The 24664-nt window shown below is 41.0% G+C and overlaps 3 protein-coding genes and 1 long non-coding RNA gene across 14 annotated transcripts in view; 2 read left to right on the top strand and 2 right to left on the bottom strand.

Moving 5' to 3' along the window:
- Positions 1–4016, bottom strand: vcpkmt (valosin containing protein lysine (K) methyltransferase). Its single transcript, XM_077556010.1, has 5 exons — positions 3415–4016; positions 2892–3005; positions 2712–2784; positions 2486–2605; positions 1–2392 (listed from the first exon to the last, which is right to left on the bottom strand). The coding sequence occupies exons 1-5, from the start codon at positions 3669–3671 to the stop codon at positions 2288–2290; spliced, it is 669 nt and encodes a 222-aa protein (XP_077412136.1). The 5' UTR covers positions 3672–4016; the 3' UTR covers positions 1–2287.
- msh4 (mutS homolog 4) lies at positions 3662–15687 on the top strand. Of its 4 annotated transcripts, none has more exons than XM_077555980.1 (20): positions 3662–4244; positions 5381–5557; positions 5640–5776; positions 5865–5975; positions 6054–6169; positions 6269–6442; positions 6535–6707; positions 6809–6876; positions 7481–7555; positions 7632–7696; positions 7771–7940; positions 11413–11549; positions 11812–11915; positions 12980–13104; positions 14170–14370; positions 14444–14562; positions 14628–14756; positions 14878–15052; positions 15129–15217; positions 15393–15687. In XM_077555980.1, exons 1-20 carry the CDS (start codon positions 4037–4039, stop codon positions 15579–15581), a joined length of 2742 nt encoding a protein of 913 aa, XP_077412106.1. In that variant the 5' UTR covers positions 3662–4036; the 3' UTR covers positions 15582–15687. The 4 variants fall into 4 exon arrangements, with proteins under 4 accessions (XP_077412106.1, XP_077412096.1, XP_077412122.1 ...); XM_077555970.1 differs by having other exon boundaries at positions 3663–4244; positions 5381–5539; positions 5613–5776; XM_077555996.1 differs by having other exon boundaries at positions 3663–4244; positions 5381–5539; positions 5613–5776; positions 5865–5930.
- Positions 13026–17288, bottom strand: LOC144042921 (uncharacterized). The gene is made up of 3 exons (XR_013291011.1): positions 16680–17288; positions 16324–16504; positions 13026–15509 (listed from the first exon to the last, which is right to left on the bottom strand). It is a non-coding gene; the product is annotated as an uncharacterized LOC144042921 (long non-coding RNA).
- ktn1 (kinectin 1) overlaps positions 16342–24664 on the top strand; it is a 21145-nt gene continuing 12822 nt past the window's right edge. For 5 of the 8 annotated variants that reach the window (XM_077555906.1, XM_077555900.1, XM_077555915.1 and 2 more), the window contains exons 1-6: positions 16342–16589; positions 21313–21995; positions 23465–23632; positions 23735–23845; positions 23910–24061; positions 24151–24255. In XM_077555906.1, coding sequence (XP_077412032.1) covers positions 21314–21995; positions 23465–23632; positions 23735–23845; positions 23910–24061; positions 24151–24255 — 1218 coding nt within the window. In that variant the 5' untranslated portion in view covers positions 16342–16589; position 21313. The remainder of the gene's footprint in view (positions 16590–21312; positions 21996–23464; positions 23633–23734; positions 23846–23909; positions 24062–24150; positions 24256–24664) is intronic. The other 3 variants (XM_077555921.1, XM_077555931.1, XM_077555957.1) reach the window with 1 other exon arrangement.

Below are 24664 nucleotides of genomic sequence, written 5' to 3' on the forward strand. Positions count from 1 at the left end.
TATTTCAGCTTCAAACTCAACCACTTTTTTTTTTTTTTTATGGCAACTATTGCCCCCTAATGTTACAACTGGGCAATGCTTTAGCTCCACTGTAAGCTCATGGCATTCACACATGGATTCATAGACATTTACAGGTACGGTAATTACATAAACACAGTAACAGAAAACGGTTGCTTTTTGTGTGCATTATTTGCTATTGAGGGCAACAAAGTGATATATCGGTTAGCACGTCTACCTCTCACATTTCAAAAACTTTCCGCGGGAATTGTTTTAGTTGTTACATTAATTGAAGACTTGTTCAAATGTGAGTGTGAACCACGGCCGGGAAAGTAATTTTGGCTTCTCACAATAATAAAAATATTAGAATAAAAAAATACTGATTAATGTGTCAATCAGTACAGTATGCGTTTGCAAGTTCCTCCTTTGTGAAAGTACGCTGAATGCACCGTGTAGCTTGTGCGGCAAGCATGTGGCAAATGTTATTCTGCCTTCCCTGAGCGTGCTTTAAGCTGTTTAATGACAACTCAGCTGGAGTTTACTGTAAAACTAAACAGCAAAAAATGGTACAGTACACACATTACACATTTCATTTACAAGGCATACAGAAAATGTGCACGGAGTTGGACTTACATTCCTTCAAATAAATATTCACACAAAACGCTACAGTAACACATACAGTAGAGACATTTAATATATATATATTTATATATTCACAGGCATAATATTCTTCATTGGCTGTGAAAACTGTTACATCAAAGTTCAATTGTGATTTTTTTTCTTCTAGCCTATTTGGAGACTAAATCCCTCCTCTTGTCTATAACTGCTTCAAACAACAAAGGATATGTAGGAATTAAAAGTATTTTGTAATGATTGTGTTATTGTTAATGTTTCATGTAATGTGTTCTGTAAAGCAGTTCGTTTCCTTTTTTTTTTCTCCTGGAGAGCTCAGTATTGTTCATTCGATTTGATATGTCATCATTGCTCTCCTTTTTAATTTTTTTAAATAAATATATATATTTTTTTTTTTTTGTATGTGCGTGCGTGCGAGTGTGTGTGTATTCATTAGTTCACCTAAAACCTATTTAAAAAAATCCCATACTAATAATATAATATAATAATAAATTGCCAAATGCAGAAACATCAATGTAAGTTATCACGATGTGGTGGCTCTCGCTAACAGGCAGAATTAAGTAACCAGAATTAGGTTAAAAAATTCTATATACGTAGACCATGTTTCTATACATTTTGATATTTGTTTTTTATTTGAGGCAGATATTTTTCCCATTAAAATGTGATTTATGAGGAAGTTAGACCATTGGTCGATATTCAGAGTTTGTTTATTTTTCCAGTTAACAAGAATTGTTTTTTTTTTTGCGATAGTAAGGGCTACAAGTGTAGATTGAAATTGTTTATGTGGTAAGTCAGTTGTTGTTAGGTCACCTAGCAAACACAAGTTTGGAGATAAAGGTATCCTACAGTCCAAAATAGCAGAAAGTTTTTCTAAGACTTTAGTCCAGAAATACATAACCGGAGTACATAACCATAAAGCATGAACATAAGTGTCTGTAGTGTTTTGTAAACATTGAAGACAAATGTCGGAGTCTGAGAGACCCATTTTCTTCATCATATATTGAGTAATGTATGTTCTGTGAATAATTTTATATTGGATAAGTTGTAAATTTGTGTGTTTTGTCATTTTAAATGCGTTTTCACAAACTTGAATCCAAAAGTCAGATTCCGGTGCTATAGACAAGTCTGTCTCCCATTTCGAGATGGGTAAAGACATTTTATCGGTATATGAAAGTAACTTATATATTTTTGAAAGTTTTTTTGTTGTCGGAGAAAGCAGTTTGTTTCCGCTGCAGCTATACAGTGAAAGCGCTATATAAATAAAGATGAGTGAATTTGTTCATCTTAATGTACGTGTCTATCTCCATGCGTACGCCACACTGCCCCTAAGAGGTCACGGCACACACAGCAGGAACAGCAGATATTTATTGCTATTATTTTAATTGAAGCTAATTTATTTTATGCTTGTCTTTCAAGTTACAGTAAAAACACATCCATCGCGGGGGTTATGATCCACACCCTAAAAACGCTAAAGAGATAACATGTTTGCCCTCATTAGCATATATCAAAATATTGATTAGTATTTTTTTAAATTATGATCCAGCCCTAGTGTTAACGGTTGTTTGTCTGTGTGTGCCCTGAGCTTGGCTGGCAACCACTCAAGTGTGTATTCCGCCAAAGAAACGTCATCCATTTACTCAAATATCATCTTAAAAGCTCAAACCTTTTTCCTAACATGCAGGATGTGGATGTCTGGACTACTAAACTCTCTATCGTGTTTGCGTGAAGGGATTTCTTCACAGTTGAAGCTTTGTTGCAGCAACTAAAGGATGAAATAAAGAACATGACCCATTGAACAGCACGGCCAATACACTGCATTTGTTATATATTTACAACAAGAAGATATGACCCTTACCTCAAAAAACTGCTTCTCTACTTTTGGGTTGATGCCTTCAGTGCGTTCCTCGTAGCAACAAATGATGCAGGTCTCTGGTCCACTGAGCAAATTCAAGGTCTCCACCAGCGGGATAATCGACTGTGCGGAAATAAATGAAAGTATTTGAGGAGAACTCAATGCCGGTCGGTAGTGGACATGTTGAAAACATGCAAAACATCCATTTAGACTAAGTCTGCAACATTACCTGCTCATAATAAATGCAATCTGCCATAAGGACATAGTTTGGAGGGGGAAGGAAACCAGATACATCTTCACCCCTGAAAAAAAGAACACCTCAGACTATAAATGTGATTACCCACCCATCATCATCATCATCATCATCATCAATCAAGCATGTTAAATAAATATTGAAAATAGTACAAACCATTTCAGTACCTTGGCAGTTATGGATCCACTACTGATGAGAGTCTGATTGTCTTGAATGTTCACTCTCAGAAGGGTTTGTAGCTCCTCCAAGTCTGTCACGCTAACGTAAGCACTGTGGAAATCAACACAATTAACCAGCAATTAACGGACATTAACTGTGTGAGCTAAAACAGAAACTTCATGTGTACACGCTTCAGGTCTTCAGTTGATAACATTCATTGCTGCCTTTCATAGGGCAACATAACCCTATGTGTACATAAACGGTAAATATTTGTATGAAAACACATCTTAGCCATAAATGTAAGTCAACAATTTATCAATTTTCAAAAAATCCTGTCCTCATTATGGTCATCCCAGCTTTGGGGTGGTTATCAGTAAATCACAGGGTACACAGGTAGAACATGGAAACTCGACAATCTCAACAAAAACTGAACGTGCCTCTGGTACTGCTTGACAACGTATTTGCCACACACCCTTCGTTATGTCGAGACCGTCAAGGACCCCCATGTATTTGAACTCACCCCATAGTTGCAGCCATCAAACCAACGACCCCAGTCCCAGCTCCTAACTCCACCACTCTTTGGCCAGCCCATAAGTTTACTCCTGAGGGTGGATCGTAAAATTGTTTTGTTTCTAAATATTTTGCAAGAACGATGGCCGCATCCCACACCACACAGCCCACGTCACCCATGTAACATTGGCTGACAGTCAGGGTAGAACCGTCGTTTTTCTCAATTTCTCTCACAAAATAGTTGTTGCGCTCTCCGTGTGTCGCCATGTTGGATAAACCGGAGCGGAAACGGAAGTAGACCTGTAGTCGTTTCGAAAAATAATAATAATAATATTCTTTGCCTTACAACTATTAAAGTACTGTGTGCTGTTGTGTGTAAGTAGGCAGGTGGTTGGTACTAAATTTGCCCATAAAAACTTAGCACATGTCAGCGATAATATTTTGAACACAACGTTTGGGGGTAGGGGGGCGCTAGCGCCAGATTTTTTTTTTTTAATGGCGTCTGTTAGCTTGTAAGCTAACAGCAGATTCTACTGGCTGTCTTTATTAGCTTTTTACTCAATTTATTACTGAAGGTGTGCTACTGATTTGGAAAGCAGGCTTCTAAACGGGGAATTTTAGAACGTTTTGTAATGTTTTGTAGCAGCACAGAAGAGATTGCAACTAGTGATACTTCAGTAAATGGGCATAGCTCTGCGGTATCTACAGCTGAAAGAAATCTTGTAAATGGAACAACTTCTAATAATCCGGTGTCAGCCTCCCCTGCTTCGTCCTCTGAAAGTTTGCAAGAAGGGAGTACGCACACCAGCACTGGTCCATCGCTTCCTCGCACAGCCACAGGTACAGTAACTCTGCAGGGATATAATATAGTCACACTCACTAAAATTTGAGCCTATAAAAGACCACAATAATGTACAGTGTAGTTTTGTATTGGAGCAGACCCAGGGGTGGCGTGAGATGGTGGTCGTGATTGGCCATAACCACCCCTTGTCACTCTCTGGACACCCTCCTGGCCTCCCCCACACCCAGGGAAATTTTTGATATTTGATTTTATCGGCCATTTTCACATGGATGCATTATTCTTACACCTGACACATGTTACTTACATTAACTGCATAATTAATCTGAATGTAAACTCTATTAATTTGTCTTTAATAAGTAAAATAAAATGGATACTTAATTCAATACAAGCAAGAATAAACCTTAATAAAAGTAATTTTTAGAATTAAGAGGTTTTTGTGTCGTGCTTTTTAGGTATGATTTGAATGAATGAGACAAGATGGCGTCAGCTGTTGGTGACATTTAGTCACTTTGATAGGCTGTTAGCTAGCGATTCAGTGCATTGGATAAGATTAGACAGCAAAGAAAAGGAAATTAATTAGTGAATTAAGCGTTGCTTTTTACCTTTTACTGATTGAGTGTGATGGGATTATTGTGGATATGTGGGACTGTGAATTTTATTTTATGAAATCCTGACTGGATGGTTGCTGTGTTAAATTTGACCATTAGTTGTCAAAGAATTGTTTCGACACTGAAACACAAACTTATTTTATGAATTCAGTCATCAACAGTCCGTGGTTTGCCCAAATAATATCTTTCACAAAACCCAATAAATCTAAATTAATTGCAGTGAGGTCTTGTGATCTCGGTGGCCGTTCAACTGGCCCTCATCAACCATCATCAACCTACCCATCTATGTAATTCATTTTATGGGGTAATAAAGAAAATAAATAATAAAGAACTGAGTTCACTCTTAGAACTGTATACTGTACCTGTCTGCGCCTTACAATTTTCTGGCATCCAGTCCCAGGAGTACCGCCTCTCATGCAAAATCAGCTGGGGCAGGCTCCAACTCACCTGCGACACTAATAGGAAAAGGGCCATACAAAACAAAGAAGATTTTTTTGTGTTGTGTAATCTGTGACTGAGTAATGTTTACGATTCATTAAAATCTATACGCTCCTTTTGCTGAAAAGGTCAGTTCCCCCACAGCCATCAGTTGGGAACGACCAATCCACCCCACCTTGCCTGTGACTCGGACAGCACCTACCATGGAGGAACACCAAGCCTCAGGAAGATCCTGGGTTCTGCAAGGGCCACACACCCTGCACGGACACCGCTGACTAATCACACTGGTATTGTGGCCCAAAGCGGTACTTTGAGTTCGAGGTGTTACATTTTTTCACTTAAATTTCTCGTTTATTACAGCTACAAGTTGCTCCTCTTCTACAACAGGTTCTGGTTCATCTGTGATTGTAGCCCTGGTCGAAGGGCGCGGTTTGGCCAGGGGAGAGATTGGAATGGCCAGTCTTAACTTGAAATGTCCAGAGCTTGTACTCTCTCAGTTTGCAGACACTGGAACATATGCCAAGGTAATCTAAGCACTCACAAAAGCTGTAATTGTTGGAATTGCTTATATTTGTAGTGGAACGATGCCAACTTGTACATACATTTCTTAAGGTCATAACCAAGGTCCATATATTGTTTCCGATGGAAATACTGATGCCGGACACTGCTTGTGATAAGGTAAAAGGGACAAAGCTCTTCAGTCTCATCACAGAGAACTTCCAGGTGCCAATGCAAGAACATATGTAGCATAAAAACTGTCAATATTGTACTATTTGGTGCAAATATGTTTTTGTGTGTCAGGGTGTTGCTTTCACTGCAGTTCAAAGGAAATATTTTAATGAGAAAAAAGGACTTGAGTACATCCAGCAGCTCTGTGCTCCAGAATTCAGCACTGTCCTGATGGAAGTTCATGCTAAGTACGCCATTGAGTGCAATTATGTGCAAAAAAAGAAAGAAAAGAAAATAGCGATAAACTGTGACAACCATTTTATTAGCAACTGCCCCAATTTGTGCAGATATTATTGCCTGGCGGCTGCAGCTGCTTTGCTGAAATACTTGGAGTTCATTCAGAACTCTGTTTATGCTGCCAAGTCTTTGAAAGTGATCTTTAAGGGAAGCGAACAGACGGCTATGATCGACTCGGCGTCTGCTAGTAACATGGAGCTTGTGGTCAACAACAGAGACCACAGGTAGAGTAAGAACAAGAGATGACCAAACATCATTTTAGATAGTAGTGCTTGTCCCATCACATGTGCATTGTATATTTACTGTGTGCACACAGGAGCGAACATACCCTTTTAGGCGTACTTAACTACACAAAAACTCCCGGTGGCGCCAGAAGGTTACGCTCCAATATTCTGGAGCCTCTGATAGATGTGGATACCATTAACGTACGCTTGGACGCGATACAAGAAATGCTGCAGAATGAAGAGCTCTTCTTTGGATTGAAGAATGGTACCAAATAAGCTATTTTTTATCAAACTTGACTCAAGTATGATACAAATTGACAAAAAATATTTGAATATTTTGTTGTGTATTTGTTTCACCTCCTCCAGCTATAGGCCATTTCCTGGATATTGACCAGCTGCTCTCTGTTCTTGTCCAGGTCCCAAAACAAGAGACAGTATGTGAAGTACTTTTATTACTTATTATGCACTCATACTAATTTTATGTAATTTATCATCTATTGGTGTGCTGAAATACAGTTATTAAACAACAGCATGAAGCAGACCATAAAGACCATGGGTATGTTTAAATTAGGCAGTGGTTTTGTTTGCCACAATTCTTTAATTAAACCCCTAGTGAGAAGGGAGGAAGTCAATAAATTTGGCAATTTAAAGCCCCAAATTCACAGACCTTCAAAGTCTTTATAGGACTTGCCATGACCCTCTGTGTTAAAGGGGGTGAAAATTGCCTGCACAAGATATTAGCCCCGGCTGGCACAGACGGGTTCTAATCACTATGGTACAATATGTGAAGTTCTAACTGTATGACTAAAAACATTTTTACTATACCAAGTTCATTATGTGTAATGTGCATTATGTGTTTTAAAAACATGAAGTCAATTTACTAAAATTTTAAATAATATAATCCTTAATTTCATTGTCTTTGATGGTGTTCGTTTCCAAATTTGGTTCTTTGTTCTTTCTAATTTAATGTGTAAACGTCAGTGAATACAGACAGGCCCACGTATAGCAATAATCAGTTGTATTATGCTACTATTGTAGGTTCAGATTGCAGAAGCGAAGATTACACACGTCATTCAGCTGAAACACACTTTGGATTTGGTGCCACAGTTGAGGGTTGGTGTCTACTAATATACACAAGCTCTTAAGTTAGGTTTTAAATTATTTTTTTTAAAGATTTTTTTTTTTAAAGGTGGTGTTAAAGAACTGCAACACGACTCTTCTTAAAGCATGCAGCACTTCACTAGAGGACAACAGGTGTGTAAGTCTTGTGGCAGCTGACATATTTTTTTTGCACTTTTACTTATACAGTCGTTTGTGTACACCTTCAGATTTGACATGATCTTGAAGCAGATCCTCACCGTGATAAATGATGAGATTACATACCTGAAGGGGAACCTTAACATGCGCACACAGAAGTGCTATGCCGTGCGACCCAACATTAACGAGTTCCTGGACATTGCCCGACGAGCTTATACCGAGATAGTGGATGACATTGCAGGTGGAGACGTCAGTGTATTTGTTCACAACTTCTAGTCTAGAGATTTTGATGTCCATCCATGTGTCAACCTAATTTGCCTTTTTTTTTTTTTAAAAAATGAGATATATATTTCTCCATTGTTCTTCTCCATTGTCCCGGGGGAGGCGGGGGACATTGAGTCCGAGTGGACCATGTTCCGCGCTTCAATTGTTGAGGCGGCCGATCGGAGCTGTGGCCGTAAGGTGGTTGGTGCCTGTCGTGGCGGCAATCCTCGAACCCGCTGGTGGACACCAGCGGTAAGGGATGCCGTCAAGCTGAAGAAGGAGTCCTATCGGGCCTTTTTGGCCTGTGGGACTCCGGAGGCTGCTGACGGGTACCGGCTGGCCAAGCGGAATGCGGCTTTGGCGGTCGCTGAGGCAAAAACTCGGGCATGGGAGGAGTTCGGTGAGGCCATGGAAAACGACTTCCGGACGGCTTCGAGGAAATTCTGGTCCACCATCCGGCGTCTCAGGAGAGGAAAGCAGTGCACCGTTAACACTGTGTATAGTGGAGACGGAGTGCTGTTGACCTCGACTCGGGACGTCGTGAACCGGTGGGGAGAGTACTTCGAAGACCTCCTCAATTCCACCAACACGCCTTCCTTTGAGGAAGCAGGGTCTGGGGACTCTGAAGTGGGCTCCCCTATCTCTGGGGTCGAAGTCGCCGAGGTGGTTGGAAAGCTTCTCGGTGGCAGGGCCTCGGGGGTGGATGAGATCCGCCCGGAGTTCCTGAAGGCTCTGGATGTTGTGGGGCTGTCGTGGTTGACACGTCTCTGCAGCATCGCGTGGACATCGGGGACGGTGCCTCTGGATTGGCAGACCGGGGTGGTGGTTCCCCTTTTTAAGAAGGGGGACCGGAGGGTGTGTTCCAACTTTAGAGGGATCACACTCCTCAGCCTCCCAGGTAAGGTCTATTCAGGGGTGCTGGAGAGGAGGGTCCGTCGGGAGGTCGAATCTCGGATCCAGGAGGAGCAGTGTGGTTTTCGTCCCGGCCGTGGAACAGTGGACCAGCTCTACACCCTCAGCAGGATCCTCGAGGGTGCGTGGGAATTCGCCCAACCAGTCCACATGTGCTTTGTGGACTTGGAGAAGGCGTTTGACCGTGTACCTCGGGGAGTTCTGTGGGGGGTGCTTCGGGAGTATGGGTTACCGAGCCCCCTGATACGGGCCATTCGGTCCCTGTACGACCGATGTCAGAGTCTGGTCCGCATTGCCGGCAGTAAGTCGAATTTGTTTCCGGTGAGGGTTGGACTCCGCCAAGGTTGCCCTTTGTCACCGATTCTGTTCATAACTTTTATGGACAGAATTTCTAGGCGTAGCCGAGGCGTTGAGGGGGTCCGGTTTGGTGGCCTCAGCATTGCATCTCTGCTTTTTGCAGATGATGTGGTGCTGTTGGCTTCTTCAAGCCGTGACCTCCAGCTCTCACTGGAGCGGTTCGCAGCCGAGTGTGAAGCGGTTGGGATGAGGATCAGCACCTCCAAATCCGAGACCATGGTCCTCAGTCGGAAAAGGGTGGAGTGCCCTCTCCGGGTCGGGGAGGAGGTCCTGCCCCAAGTGGAGGAGTTCAAGTATCTTGGGGTCTTGTTCACGAGTGAGGGTAGGTTAGAGCGGGAGATCGACAGGCGGATCGGTGCAGCGTCTGCAGTGATGCGGACGCTGTATCGGTCCGTTGTGGTGAAGAAGGAGCTGAGCCGAAAGGCGAAGCTCTCGATTTACCGGTCGATCTACGTTCCTACCCTCACCTATGGTCACGAGCTGTGGGTCGTGACCGAAAGAACAAGATCCCGGATACAAGCGGCCGAAATGAGTTTCCTCCGCAGGGTAGCCGGGCTCTCCCTTAGAGATAGGGTGAGAAGCTCGGTCATCCGAGAGGGACTCAGCGTCGAGTCGCTGCTCCTCCACGTTGAGAGGAACCAGTTGAGGTGGCTCGGGCATCTGGTTCGGATGCCTCCTGGACGCCTCCCTGGGGAGGTGTTCCGGGCATGTCCTACCGGCAGGAGGCCCCGGGGACGACCCAGGACACGCTGGAGAGACTATGTCTCTCGGCTGTCCTGGGAACGCCTTGGGGTCCCGTCGGATGAGCTGGCTGAAGTGGCTGGGGAGAGGGAAGTCTGGGCTTCCCTGCTAAAGCTGCTGCCCCCGCGACCCGACCCCGGATAAGCGGAAGAAGACGGACGGACGGACGGACGGAGATATATATTCTGACTTTTCAGAGGATGCTCATTTGAAATCTGATTAGTTATACAATATAAAAAAAGGAACACATACCATCAGCAACCTTTATTTCATGTCAAAATTCTGCATATGCCTTCACAATACAAGTATGTCTAATGATGATTAAAATGCCAGATCCTTTATAATGGACCACAAAAGTTTAAATCAATTTCAGAATGTTAGAAATGGGAAACTGACACAAGTTCTTACAGTCTTTTGCCACTGTCATGTTATTTTTTAACATTAAAATATATTTAAAAAAAAAAAAAAAAAACCTTAAACTCTGAATTTGGATAGGTTGAGACAAAAAATTGTGTAGCTCAGTTTTTTCACAATTTCAGTAAGATATGCTGTTGTACGCTGGGTAAAAAGAATGCCAAACAAATCTGATCCAGATGGGATCAGATTGCACATAGGAAAACAATTTACATTTTATCCATCCATTCGCAATACCACTTAATTCATTAAGTTCATTCAGTTAATTCATTCGGGTTGTGGGTGAGGTTGAATCTATCCCAGCTGACTTGGATGAGAGGCAGGCACCCTTGACTGGTCATCACTCTGTGGCAAGGCACGCACACAATACACACTCACGTTCACACCTATGGACTGTTTTGAATCTTAAATTAACCAAATATTTTTAATTTACTGTGGGAAGAAGCGTGAGATCGAGTCCGGGCTTCGGCCTTCCTGGGTGGAGTTTGCATGTTCTCCCCGTGCTTGCGTGGGTTTTCACCGGGTACTCCGGTTTCCTCCCACATTCCAAAAACATGCATGGCAGGTTAATTGAACACTCCAAATTGTCCATAGGTGTGATTGTGAGTATGGTTGCTCGTCTCTGTGTGCCCTGCAATTGACTGGCAACCAGTTCAGGGTGTACCCCGCCTACTGCCCGAAGCCAGCTGGGATAGGCTCCAGCAACCCCCGCGACCCTTGTGAGGACAAGCGGTAAAGAAAATGGATGGATGGATGTGGGAAGAAGCACATGAAGAACAAACGGCACACATAAAAGCCAGAGACGAGATTTGAACCGCAAACCTGAGAACTTGTGATGCAGATGTGTTCACCTTTAGCCCCATGCGCTGCCCACAATTTTAATTGATCATAGAAAATCTTTTTTATGCTACATTTTGTTTCTTTAGATTCAACAAAACTTTTGGATATGGATGTTTTTAGCTATCAACATTATCTTCCATGGATGTTTTAGGAAGTGTTCATAGCATAGCACTTGTGTTTCTCAGGACTAGTAAACCAGATGGGGGAGAAATATGGCTTTCCCATGCGCACAAGCTACAGCGCCGCTAGAGGTTTCTTCATCCAGATGAAGCTGGAAGGCATGTTGTTGCCTGAGGGGAAACTTCCTTCAGAGTTCATCAAGGTATCATCAGCGAGAATGACAATACAAACTCTGTTTGTATCTTTACTGGAGTAAAAATATATAAAAACTCATTGGCATTATCATGCCATCGGCATCATGTGTAAGTTTAATTTGTCCTGGTGACAGTGCTTATTTTTATGCTTTCACAGTTGTTTAATCGCTGCAATTTGCTGCCTTTAACAACCTCATTTAAATTTGAGGCAACATAATTATGATTTATTGTACGAGCATAATTGCTGGCATTCGGCATCTGTCTCCTCAGGTTGTCAAACACAAGGGCAACTATGGCTTTACCACTGCAGATCTGGTGAAGTTGAACGACCGCTGTGATGAGGCCATGCGGGAGATCGTCCACATGTCCTATGTGTGAGTAGAGCCCAGAACAAGCACGTTTATATTTTGTGCTTAGTTGCTTACATAATTTCAAATTGAGGGTCTTGTTCTCTGCATGTCCTTTTTAAATGAATATGTCTTCCTTACTCTTTAATCAGTTGTTCACAATATGATACTGATTTAATTTGATTGGAATTAAAGTAATGAAAAAAAAGCACATCTTAATTTGCCCTTTAATACAATTTTTAATTAATTATTTATTCATTTATTTTACTGTGAGAGCCAAATATTCCAGTAAAAGTATCAACACTTATTGGTTTAATGACTAAACACATGCATTGTTTGATAACTCCTGGTGTATCAAATCCACCTACAGTTTATTAACTTTAATTTAGACATACAGTGTAATCATCACCTTTTATTTGTGTTTGTAAACCTGCACATATACTAACACAACACCGAACCTGTCAGTTCATCGAATCAAGCCGTTAAAAGAGTACTGCACATGTAAAGGCTCAAGCCAAGTATATTAACAACAGCAAAACACACAATTTGGAAATTTGATCAATAATGTTGGATAAAAGAAATAAATTCATAATAAAGGTTTCAAGTTTTATAAATAACTACATTGTAATTCAAAAAAATATCTTATAAACATCAAATGAAAATAAATGAATGTTCTCCTTTGCATGGAAATGATCATAAACCAGAAGTTTCTCCTTATTGTTTGTCACAGAATTAACAGCCGCAACAGTTCACAAGAAACAACTCCCTTTTTATGTTCTCATCTTAGTGAAAGACTTGGTCCTCTGTCAAGCAGCTGATGCTGTATGTCTGAGCCATGTCTAATATGGTGACTCATCATGTCATTCGAGAGCGGGATGATCAACAGCTTATTTGTGCCAATCATCACGTGGCACATATCCACAGTAGCCCAATAACCCAATATTTTACTAATTATGCCAGCACAACTGTACCCCTGGTATCTAACCTACAGTATGTGGCCTTCACCTTCATGCTCTGAAGAATCACCACACAAGTGCTTTTATTAGAGTACCGGTTAATCTCTTAACCACTTGAACTTGTTTCCTTCCAAGGGTGGTGTGTCAACTGCTCAGCACTATCCGTGAGCACATCCATTGCCTCTACAAACTGTCTGATGCTATATCGATGCTGGATATGCTGCTATCCCTGGCAAATGCATGCACCCTCTCTGATTATGGTGAGTGTTATGTGCTGCTCACGTCTTGTCAAACTGGTCAACACACTCGATTACTTCTGATATCCGGTCGCATAACAGTCAGCACTCAACGTAGCGCCTGGCAAATGTCAATGAGCAGGCACTTCTTCTGAACTCTGGCCTTTTTTTGTGCGAGCCGAGGGTAACCCAGTCAGTTCCAAAGGTGGAGACCCTCAGCTGTCTAAGAGTGTCTGTCCACAGACACGTGCTGACTGACAGCCCGCTTCTTTCCCTGCCAACTTTTGCTCAGATTAGTTTGTCTATAAACATGCACTTGGATCGCTGTAGTTACCAAGTCAGATCACCCCCACTGGGGGGAGCTGTCTCTCAATGCTCAACTATGTTTAAAAAGTTTTATACTCTATGTAAGTGATGCTCTCACTTTACACATTTTCACATTAATCTGTACCAAAATCATATTGTTTGCATTCAAAAAAAATTCCAAAGAGGTGATGTTGTTTGTATTTTTTGTATATGCGTACAAATCAGTTAATCAACCTGGGGCATATTTCGCCTGAAAATTTTGATTTGAACTCCAAATTGCAAAATTTTTGGGGCATTCAAATTCCACTGCATATAAGAGATACATGAATGCAACAGTATTACACACACATCAATATAAACAAGTATATGTTTGACTATAAAGATTGGGATTCAAACGGCTCCCCAAGAGAGAAGCCAACTGGTCTAAAATGCCCCCTTGTAGCTATTTAAAGTATATATCTTATATCAAGCCCCCACAATATGCTAATTAGGTCTAACAAAAACTGCCCATGACTGTTTTTGTCTAAATCATAAAAATATGTTGTGCTGCTGTAAAGTGATCACTTGAGTATATTAAGCAGGAGCTTTATATTGCAAATAGACTGATTTTGTTACGCTGCTTCCAAATGACATCAATATTGCACATAAACATTCATAGCTATAATACCGTAAATGTGCATCAATGTTGTACAGAATGTAATAGTAAGTAGAATCCATGTTATCTATTTAGAGCAATGTTGTACAATTTTAAATCATAGATTTTGTTGTTGTTGTTGTTGCAAGTGCGACCAGAGTTCACAGACACATTAGCCATCAAACAGGGACGTCATCCCATCCTGGAGCGAATGCCCGGACAGCAGCTTGTGTCGAACAACTGCTACGTCTCCGAGGGCAGCAACTTTGTCATCATCACAGGGCCCAACATGAGCGGGAAATCCACATATCTCAAACAAGTGGCACTGTGTCAGATCATGGCTCAAATAGGTCAGTATTACCGACTTTTGAAGCAGCACACTGCTGTGATTTGAGTCAATTAACTTTTTTTTTTTTTTTACAGGTTCTTTCGTACCTGCTGAGTATGCTTCTTTCCGTGTAGCAGATCAGATTTTCACCAGAATTGGTGTTGATGATGATTTTGAAACTAACTCTTCCACATTTATGTTGGAAATGAAAGAGGTACTGTACTTTATTTTCTGGGAAATAAATCACTGCTTGATCATTCAATTTCCTCTCCCCTTAAGGTGTCTTACATAATCCACAATGTCAGCGAGCGGTCTCTCATCATCATTGATGAGCTGGGACGGGGCACCAGTGCTGAAGAAGGCATTGGAATATGTCACTCAGTTTGTGAGTTTCTCCTCAGCCTCAAGGTAAACTGACATTTCTTTGTTCCATTAGCAGCTAAATGAGCCTACGACAGTTTATATTATATACATTTACTTGCTTACAATGACAAATCTGTGAGATTTGTAATGTTTGTCATGTCCGTAGGCCTTCACCCTGTTTGCCACACACTACCTTGAGCTGTGCCAACTAGAATCTTTGTATCCCAGTGTGGTCAACCAGCACATGCAGGTTCAGCACACACGTACTCGTGAAACTGGCACTGAGACTATAGTGTACACACACTTACTGAGTCAAGGATTCTCTGAAGAAAAACATTACGGTAAGCAGACTGTTAAATCACTGTGATGAAATATTTTCCAGAAGGGTGTCATCAAATCGTATTATTGCTCTTTCAGGCCTTAGAGCGGCAGAAATAACCTCACTTCCTTCGAGTATAATCCAGGAAGCAAAGACAATTGCCACCAAAGTCAGCAAGCAGCTTTCGGTAAGGCTTCATTCAATTGTCTTGTTCACAGTACACAATAAAGTACGCCCAACAGTGTGTGCACAAAGTAAAGGATGCAATATGCCCCCTGGTGTTTAATAAACAGTGCTACTAGTACAAATTCCCTTCAAGTGTTTCTAAGGAACTAAAATGTGTTTTGGACATTCATCCCAAGGCCAAGCATACGAGTGATCCCGAAACAGAGAGGCAGCGCACTTTATACAGCTTGGCCACCCGCCTGCTGCAGACTGCCAGAAACTCCAGACTTGACCCGGACAGCCTACGCATGTATCTGAAGGGCATAAAGAAGCAGTATGAGGAAGAGCTGGAGGCTACAGGGCTGCCAGCATCCGCTGACACCTAAAAGAGGAACCAAATCTTAAAGTGGAATGGCTGTCGCAGATGTACATCAAGTGAGAAAGTAAAAGGCTGGCATCTTCGGTTTATTAAACAAGGATGCATTCTTTTGACTTATTTGCCACAAGTACATAATAAAAATCCAATGCAGAGATAAAGTAAAACATACTGCTAATATGCAGACCATTCTCAACAGCAAGGGAATGCTAAATTTCAAATTCTGAGATATTGTTACCCAGAAAGAGAAGATGAAAGAAAATAATTGTGTAAGTAAGCCCTATTATTATTTATGTCTATATTTTGTATTTATATTTATTGCATATTTATATAGACACAGTATTTTGTTGCAGTTTGTCATTTTATATACACGTTATTGTATTTTTTAATGACCTCGTTAAATTTTTGTACTCGAAAATTGCAATGTAAAAAGAATTATTCTTCATAAATAGGCCGTCTTGGGAATTTAGAATATGACATTACTTTTGTTCATAGGTTCACGTTTGGCATTACATAAATACATTAAATGTCATAGGCAAAACAAAATCAAAGTAATAGCTCACCCGTAAAGGGTATACTGCAATGGTTTATATAAATAAATCTCAATAAAAAAGTCGAGGACTGTATCCCTTATAACCTGACGTAGTTACGGAGATTGTTTATTTCTCTCTCATTTTAATGTACTCTCACTTTGACGTAGACGTCATAAGGAAGCTGTGGTTGTGGCGACAGAACATAAGCCCTCCTTTTACCTTCGATGTTTGCACGATTGAAACAACGAGGCGTCTTGGCGGATCGGTCTTGTTTGTTGACAATGGGCCGTGGAGCAGTCCGGTGTGTTTCGGAATAAAAAACAAGCGTCCACAGAAGAGTTTGCCCTGCCCAGTGAACGGAAGACAGTCGTGTGGCGAGCGCATCGGAAGCCAGGCTGCTCTGGGAAGTGAAGAGGAGGCTGCTTGAGTCGAACATCAAGAACAACGCAGTTTCATACCAAGTCAACCGTCCGTTCAAACAACAGGTACATTTTGACGAAATCGTTTACATTCGTGTATGTATTTCTTTGCCGGCGAGCCGGGTGTAAGTGCTTGGCTGCGACAAAACTACTTACTTAGGCCTGGGAACGGCCCTCTGCACTGAAGCGGCAGGAGGGAGCAGCACACCAGGTCAGAAATTTCAGGAGAGTTGGAGGAGGCTGGGTCACCGGTGAAGGCGAGCCCGATGTCCACGCCTCCAGCCCGGCCTTTGTAAAATTATCTTTCGTTTCTGTCAACGCCTTACGGGTCACTTTGACAACCCAAGACTTCAGTTCGTTTCAATAATGACTAAGCCGGCTAGTCTTGTGGCTAGCACGTTAGCCTCCACCGCCATGGCGAGCTGAGCTTTAACACTGCGGTCCTTGCGTGTGAGCTTTCCAAAGTGTTAATGTGAACGTCTCCGAGTCTTTGGTTGACGTGAGTGCTGCTTCTTTGCCCTTCACGGCTCACTTGGCCGCGGCGTACATGCTTAGACCTGCTTGGTAGAAGTTAGCTTGCGAGATTGCATCACTTGGTGTCTATAACTGGCCCTAGTGTGGTGGAACAGCTGCGATTCACTTGTCTTATCACTTAAGGTCGAATCGCACACATGGTCACCATCATTGGCCACCATTAGCCATGTCCTATGTTATGACGTCATTCTTATAATAAATACATGACGAGATGTTGCAAGTGAGCGTGTATAAATAACTAGAATCCAGACTCAGAACCCCCGGCCAAATTGGGGCTCCAAGCAATTTTATTTGAAGGCTCCCACCCCAACTCCCTCAAGCTAATCACAAATAAGGACCATTCAACACATTTATTAACAACAAACCATTAACAGCTGTTAAAAAAGGCATGGCATCGTTAATTATGTAGTGCATTTCAAACACAAGGTAACTCAATGTGCTTCACATCACTAAAAACATTTAAAAGCAAAATACAACATTTAAAGGTAAACTAATTTGAAGACATTTAAGAGCAAAGTAAAGACATTAAGTAATTTACTAAAAGAGCATACAGTGCTAGGATTTGATTTTGGGGGAAAAAATAAAATAATGATAGGTATGGGGGGAGGGTAGTTTCTAATATGGATTTAGAAGCATTTACATTTGGGCCTAACTGCGGCATAACAGCTAAATGCTGATTCACTTTTTCTTATTTTCAACACAAGGCGCCACTAATAGACCCAAGTCTGCTGACCTCAGAACACTACTGGGTTTGTATTCCATGAGTATTTCTTTATTGTATTCAGGACTTAAGACATTCAGTGACTCATAGAACAGCAGCATAATTTAAACATTATTCTACACCTGACTGTACCAGTATAAAGTCTTTAGGACTAGTCAGCGTGTCCCATTGCTGATGAGCTATTTTAACAGCAGACCCATGGGCTACTCATGTTGTTCTTGGGGCCAAAAACTACCTGTTGGCAGCATTTTTTTATGACAAATAATTAGAATTTTTTGAAATTAGAAATGCTTTTGTAAACAGGATTTACAAAAGAAAACAATCCATCGAAATGCAACGTGTGTGGAAAGGCCGTTTAACCCTGATAATGCAGAAAGAATTTTGAAAATCAGATGAAGCATTCCAGAGAAATTGAGCATTTAGTGTGGGGAAGAATGGTTTTGTGTGATTTTGTCTTTTGAAAATCTGGTAAAAACAAAAAGACCTTTAAATTTAGAGTAAACCAGTATAACTTCGTCATTTCTCAATGATCTTGTTCTTCTACTAAGGCCTTCTACACTTGGCTGACAAGTTTCAGTTAAAAATATCCACCAAATTTTTGGGCAGGCCAAAATTCCTAGACGTTAACGGTTCAAAATTAGTGTCACGTTTCAAAAGCTGACTCTTGTCCTATAACGGGTGCCCAAGTCCGCTCCCCAATCAAATGATCAGCTCATGAGCAAGCCCTGCAGAAGCCTGACAATGATCCTGATTATTTGATTCTGGTGTGTTGGAGGAGGGAAACATGGAAAATAGGCTATAGGTGCTCTTGAGGACTGGACTTGGGCACCCCTGCCCTTGTAGGTTCAATGTCATGCTAGTCTGTTAATATTTGCCCACCATAACCTGTCATCATATGTTGCACTTTGGTACATAGCAGATTCCTGATAATGCTCTAGTGTTGCTTCCTTGCTATTGTAACTGCAACACAAACCATTTATCACTTGTCTGCTTTAACATCATTCTTAGCAATTTAACAATTTTGATTATTGTACTGCACTCGCGTAGTGATTTGTCACATCTAGTAGAAATTATTGCTGTATTTTTCTAGGTAACCTTTACGTTGAATTCAACCACCAAATTTGTTCAACTATTAGAACTTTTCTTCTATAGGAATCAGTGGAAAAATAGATGGTCAGATCCAGGGTCAAACTGTTGACTACTATTAACTAGCGTTTTTATTTAACACACAAACCAGGTTACTTAGAGTTGACAAGAACAGTATAATAACTCTCTGCATTGACTGCTCATTCATCAAGTGTGACATTAAACTGATTCTAATTCTGCGTCTTGGTGATGAAGTGCTACTTCAAAGAGTGAAATTGTCTTCTGTGTGTCAATGTCTTTGAGGTTCTGCGTCTTCAGTTTTGAGGCTGTATGAAAACAAGTGGGTGCTCACCTCACAACACACTAGCTGTAGCAGGCGTCATGGCAATGGAAGCCCATTGGCCTTGTAGAACAATGGGGTAGGAGTGCAGTGGCTCAGTTGTATAGAACCGTCTCTAAACGCAGCGTTATCAACCAGTGTAACAATTTGATGTTAATGTATGCTCTTAGTTCTGTATCTGACTCAGTAGTTAGACATTTTATCAAGACGGGTGGGAATGGTTATAATTTGTGAAAATAAGCAGGGAAATGTCTCCACTAACTATTCTTTTCGTCATGAACCTGTCAGGTACGCAAGACTACTTGTTCCATCTTAAATTTTAAGTGTCGTCAATAACCTGCCAAAGGCACAGAGCGAGTGGAATCTGATTGTTGCTGATCCAAGGTATTATTTTAAAGTAATGTAAGATAGAGATATTTCCCCCCAAATATCATGTCCCAATCCACATAGTACTATGGCCTATTGACTTGATTGAAAATGTTGTCTTGTATATGTTGTTGAAGTGGGGGGCCATATGAAGATACTTTTTTGTATGGAATATTTGTCCTTGTATGTACAGCACATTGTGCAAGGCTTTTCCAACAAAGTAGTGAGATTCCAGAGAGCCAACAGCCTGAGAAGGCTTTGTCCTCCAGGCTCGTTTTCAATGCAGGATCAAGACTCATTATTACTCCTCTGAAGAGTGGGACAGACGGTAGTAGATGTTCGCCCATACCATATGACTGCCTACATTTTGATTTTCATTTGAAAGTTGTTTTTTTTTTAAGGTTGAAATGTTTTTGAATTGGATAGTAACTTATTTTAGCTTTGCTTAAACAATACATCCTCTGACTAGTTTACAAAAGAGACCACTTAAATGTCTTGAGACAACAGTGGGGAAACAAAACTTCATAGTTTACAAGTTGTTCTCACGTAGAGTATTATCAATGTGCTTTGCGTCAGTTTGATCAAATACCGGTAACCATATTTGGACTCACAAGTAAAAAATATTTTGTGTCATACACTCTAAACTAAATCGACTCTGAAAAATAACTCATTCCTCACCACTAAAAATAACCCATTTTATGCTTTGTATCCCAGACAGTTTTTTACTTGTCTTAAACAGGTTTTCATAAACATCAAAGTTCTGTATTTCCTCTTATGATTGTATCTGCTCTTGCGGGTGCTTGTACTAAATAATTGCCAGGTAACAGGTTTGTTGTAAGGTCAACGTGAACCAGTTAGTGCCACACCTCAATCAGATGCCTCCCATTTATTCTATTGGGGTAAAAAAAAAAAACAGCGTCCTTTAGGTATTACTGGTTTATGTTATTACAACTGTCGTACAGTAGACATGACATCTATTAAGAAAGTTCATTGTCCTGTTACATTTCCTTTAACCTTACGATCCTCAAGTGAATGACGGCGAACTAACGTTACATGTGGTATAACCTGTCGTGACACTTTTTTTTCCCTCTTTTTAAATATATATTTAATACATTTTCTTGAAAACTTCTTGGGTGGTGGCCAATTTACTTGGGTGGCCCGCCCAAGTATTAACATGGTGGGAACAATTTGAAAACGTGTTTTTATTTACAACAAATTAGTCTTTGCAACAATTATTTTTTTTTATATTTAAAAATGAAATAAAACCAGTTCTAGAGGTGGTACTTTGAAGTTGAGCTTGAATGAATACTACGCTGCAGTCCATGTTTTTGACGTAGTATTTTTGAACAAACTTAAAAACAGTACCTATTTCCAGCTGAATACGTGACATGCTCATATGTGACATCACTCCCCCAGACACAAACGTGAAGTTGAAATAACAATGCCTTACTTCAAACTAAATACTGTATTTCATGCTTGCCGCAGGTCTCTATGGCTTTGTTTTATCAGAAGGAAAGAATTGTGACTACAAATTCCTTTGATATACATTAATCATTTGTGTGTTCGTTTGAGTGGTGGTGCACACGCCAAGGAAGAACCACTATATTATCATTCTTCATGAACAAGGACGTACACACAAGCAAACACAAATGTGAATCCTTGAAGTTTCACTTTGATTAGCAGTCTTGACTTTTATGGCGCTCATTCTGATTTTCCTATGCCATTTTCCCCTTTTTATGTAGAATGGCGCTGGATATCTACGACTCTCAGTACCTGCGCATCCTTGTCCCATTGCTAGTCTTTGCCCTCCTCTTCCTCTTCTTCATGCTCTTCACAAAACAAACCTCCTTCGATGAGGTGCTGGCTCGGCAGAAACGTGACCTCAAGTTACCGCCATCCAAGCCAGATGCCCGCAAGAAGAACGAAAAGAAGAAGACTAAGAAGAAGGAGAGTGCGAGCGTGGCAGGTGTAGGAGGTGGCGGAGGGGAGTCTGAAGAGGACCAAGGGGACTTTGAGGCAGCTGATGGTGGCCAAAGCTCCACCCTGGAGTTTTTGGTAGAGTCAGAATCAGTGGCTGCAGCCGATCCTGTTCCACCAGCACGTTCTACATTTGTGCCAGTTCCAGCAACTACAGAGGCTTCTGCTGGCTTGAGGGAGAGAAAGAAGAAAGAGAAAAAAGCTGCAAAGGCCGCTGCGACTGCAGCAGCTGCTGCAGCAACATCTTCTTTTCCAGTGGAGCCAGAAGTAAACCGCTCCAAGGTGATGGGACACAAAGCCGAACCACCACTGGTTTCCAGCAAACAGCCCAGACGATCTTCTCCACAGCTTGAGATCCAGGTTCAAGTTGCCCAGGCAGCTGCTGCATGTCAACCTCCCCCACAGGCTTCCAAAAAGAAGGAGAAGAAGAAGCAAAAGTTGGAGCCAGGTTGGTTGCCACGCGAGCCATTTCCAACAACATATTGTTTACCTTGCTTTGCAAGCTGAATTCTCGCGGTATTTGTGTGTTCACAAATTCCCGAGAATCTATCTTGTACCAAGCCCACTGATTTTCACCAATGCGAACCACTGATGGTTTTGACCAATCACAAAGCAACATTGTGTTTACTTTGGAGGTGGGATATGCAACTGTGACAAAAGCAACAAGCGCAGAGGCTATAGGAAACAAACAAACCTAACATGGCGACCCCGGTGGACAAATGCATGGATGCTGCAATTATCTGTTCTCGCAGAATTACTCAGTTTCCTTTTTGAAGAACAGCTAGAGGCGCTTCGTGCATTTGCAGCTGGTAACGTTTGTGATCTTTTTTTTTTAATTACGAAGATGACAGCATTCACATCTGTTGTCATAATTGGTCAAAAACAAAAGGCGGTTTGTAGGCAGGCACAAGTTGCTTCATCATCCAATCAGTTCAAAGTATTTTAAATAATGTCCCACCCAGTGATAATTAAGTCGACATAAAATTTTCGTCACATTTTTTTTTTCCAGACGAAAATCAAACGAAAACTAAAATAGAAGCCATTCATTGAGACGATAACAATACTAAAATTGACTGACAATTTCGTCAGTGACTAAAACAAAAATGAAAACAACACGGTGACGAAAATTCCAATCAGAAGGAATGAAACGCAGGAAACTGTTCAATTTTCACAGCACTTTATTTAATGTTCAAACATGTTTACATTCATTATGCAGCTGTAAAATTAATCTTAAGCAATTATGCACTTTTTTTTTTATTTAGGGGAAATATCTGTTCAACATGTTTCATTGAAACAATTAATGTCTTGCGTGTTAAACTACAGTTACAAATAGATGTGTTATTTTCTGTATCGAAGTTGAAATATCTGCTGAAGGAAAATATCTACTAAACTGTCAATTAATTCAACAACAACAACAAAAAATTCTTAGATTAAAATGGCTCTTTATTTTCGTTGACTAAAACTTTAATTTTATTCAAGACTAACTAAAACTTTAATTAAAATTTCTTCTCATAATTCACACTGGTTCCCTTCTTTCCTGAGCAAATCACAGTGGAGCAATCCCAGTTTGATCTTGTGGAGAATTCCCTTGAGTGAATCAGAATTACCAATCTGGCTATCGCCAGGTTAAATACTGTTCTAATGCTTTTGAAATTAGTGGTGGTGTCTTTGAACTGGGATGGGCCAAAGGTGCATCAGCTACAGTAACAATGTACCAGTCTAACATACCCGCAATAAGTTAAACAAATAATTGTGCCCCCACCCCCAATTAGCCTATTAATTAGAAGTCCAGCCAAACCATACTGGTTGATGAAAAAGCCTTTAGATGGACCTGGATTTTCAATCATAGGTAATCATGCAGTGTTTTAATAAATATTCTAGTCTAAATGTCTTCAAGTTAATTCTATCTCTTTGCAGTGAATGACCAGCAGCCAGCACTCATTAAAGTAGAGAAGGCGCCAGTTAAGAAGGAAGCTCCTCGTGTGTCCGAAACTCCTCAAGTGGCTGAAACCAAAGTTCTCTCCAATGCAGCTCCAAGTGCTCCCAGTGGAAAGAAGGGCTTCAAGAAACAGAAGACTGAACCTGGTATTGATGAGACACTTTTCATGCTCTAAATTGTGTCTTGTGGGTATGCACTCTGACTGAGTTCTAAACGTTGTCAATGTCTTTTTTCCTCTGCCAATTCAGTTGAGCAGCCCCATGTTCTGACTGACTCAGCAGCTTCTACCAACCACCAGGCGGCCCACAACAATGATGTACCTTCGAAAGGAAAGAAACAGAAGAATGAGACTGACAAAGGTCAGAGCAGGCAAAACGAACTTCCAAAGCTCATTTGGTATAAATACTTCAATTTATTCTGTAGTTCTATCTGATGCGTTTGCAGAGAACAAGGAGGTGAAGCTCAAGGAGCTGCTCTCAGGGCTGTCCTCAATCACCCTCTCTGAAGCTGAGGCTATCAGCTTGATTGCTGTCCTCCGACAGAAGAACCCAAGTGCGGTAGATGCCTGGCACAAAGTGAGAGAATAAACAAGTGTCGGATTTGCAGTATGAAAATGAGAGGAAATCTAAAAAGTTGTTCTTTTCATGCCGTCTTCCCCAACCAGTCTGCTGCTAAATCTGATCCAGCTGCTCAGGAACAAGGACGTCTCCTAACCACGCTTCAAGAGGAGGCATCCATTGCTAAGGATAAAGTCAAACAACTCAGCCAGGTTGATATCCCCATCCTCCAGCTCTAACATCACATCATAGATAATTTATATCAACTCAGTGAGAGATGTCAAACAGTTATGAAAAAGCAACTATGGTATTGGCATACTGTTGCATCAAGTACAGGTAGCAAAACCGAACCAACATTTTTAGCCAGCAATGGGGTGACAGCTGCGCAATCAATAAAATAAATTGATAAAAGTAGTGAACAGCTCAGTGTTATGGATACTCAAGTAAAAGAAAAAAATATGTTATCTTAAAACTACTCTGGCAAGTACTTACTTGAGTAATTGTAGCATGTTACTACACACCGCTGGTGATTATTGATTATATGAACACATTTTGTTTCAAACTGAATTTGAAATGGGGTGCAAAGTGAGGATAGTATATATTTTTTCTCTATTACCAGTC

This window comes from Vanacampus margaritifer, chromosome 1 (assembly GCF_051991255.1).
Source record: "Vanacampus margaritifer isolate UIUO_Vmar chromosome 1, RoL_Vmar_1.0, whole genome shotgun sequence".
NCBI lineage: Eukaryota > Metazoa > Chordata > Actinopteri > Syngnathiformes > Syngnathidae > Vanacampus > Vanacampus margaritifer.

Bases quoted from the DNA above. Each gene is read 5' to 3' on its own strand.
- vcpkmt (XM_077556010.1), bottom strand. From the start codon at position 3,671: ATGGCGACACACGGAGAGCGCAACAACTATTTTGTGAGAGAAATTGAG. The intron at 3,006-3,414 runs GTGAGTTCAAAT...TGATTTCCACAG, and splicing joins TTGATGGCTGCAACTATGGG to TGCTTACGTTAGCGTGACAG. The intron at 2,393-2,485 runs GTAAGGGTCATA...TTCATCCTTTAG, and splicing joins TAGAGAAGCAGTTTTTTGAG to TTGCTGCAACAAAGCTTCAA.
- msh4 (XM_077555970.1), top strand. From the start codon at position 4,037: ATGTTTTGTAGCAGCACAGAAGAGATTGCAACTAGTGATACTTCAGTA. The intron at 11,550-11,811 runs GTATCATCAGCG...CTGTCTCCTCAG, and splicing joins TTCCTTCAGAGTTCATCAAG to GTTGTCAAACACAAGGGCAA. The intron at 15,218-15,392 runs GTAAGGCTTCAT...ATTCATCCCAAG, and splicing joins AAGTCAGCAAGCAGCTTTCG to GCCAAGCATACGAGTGATCC.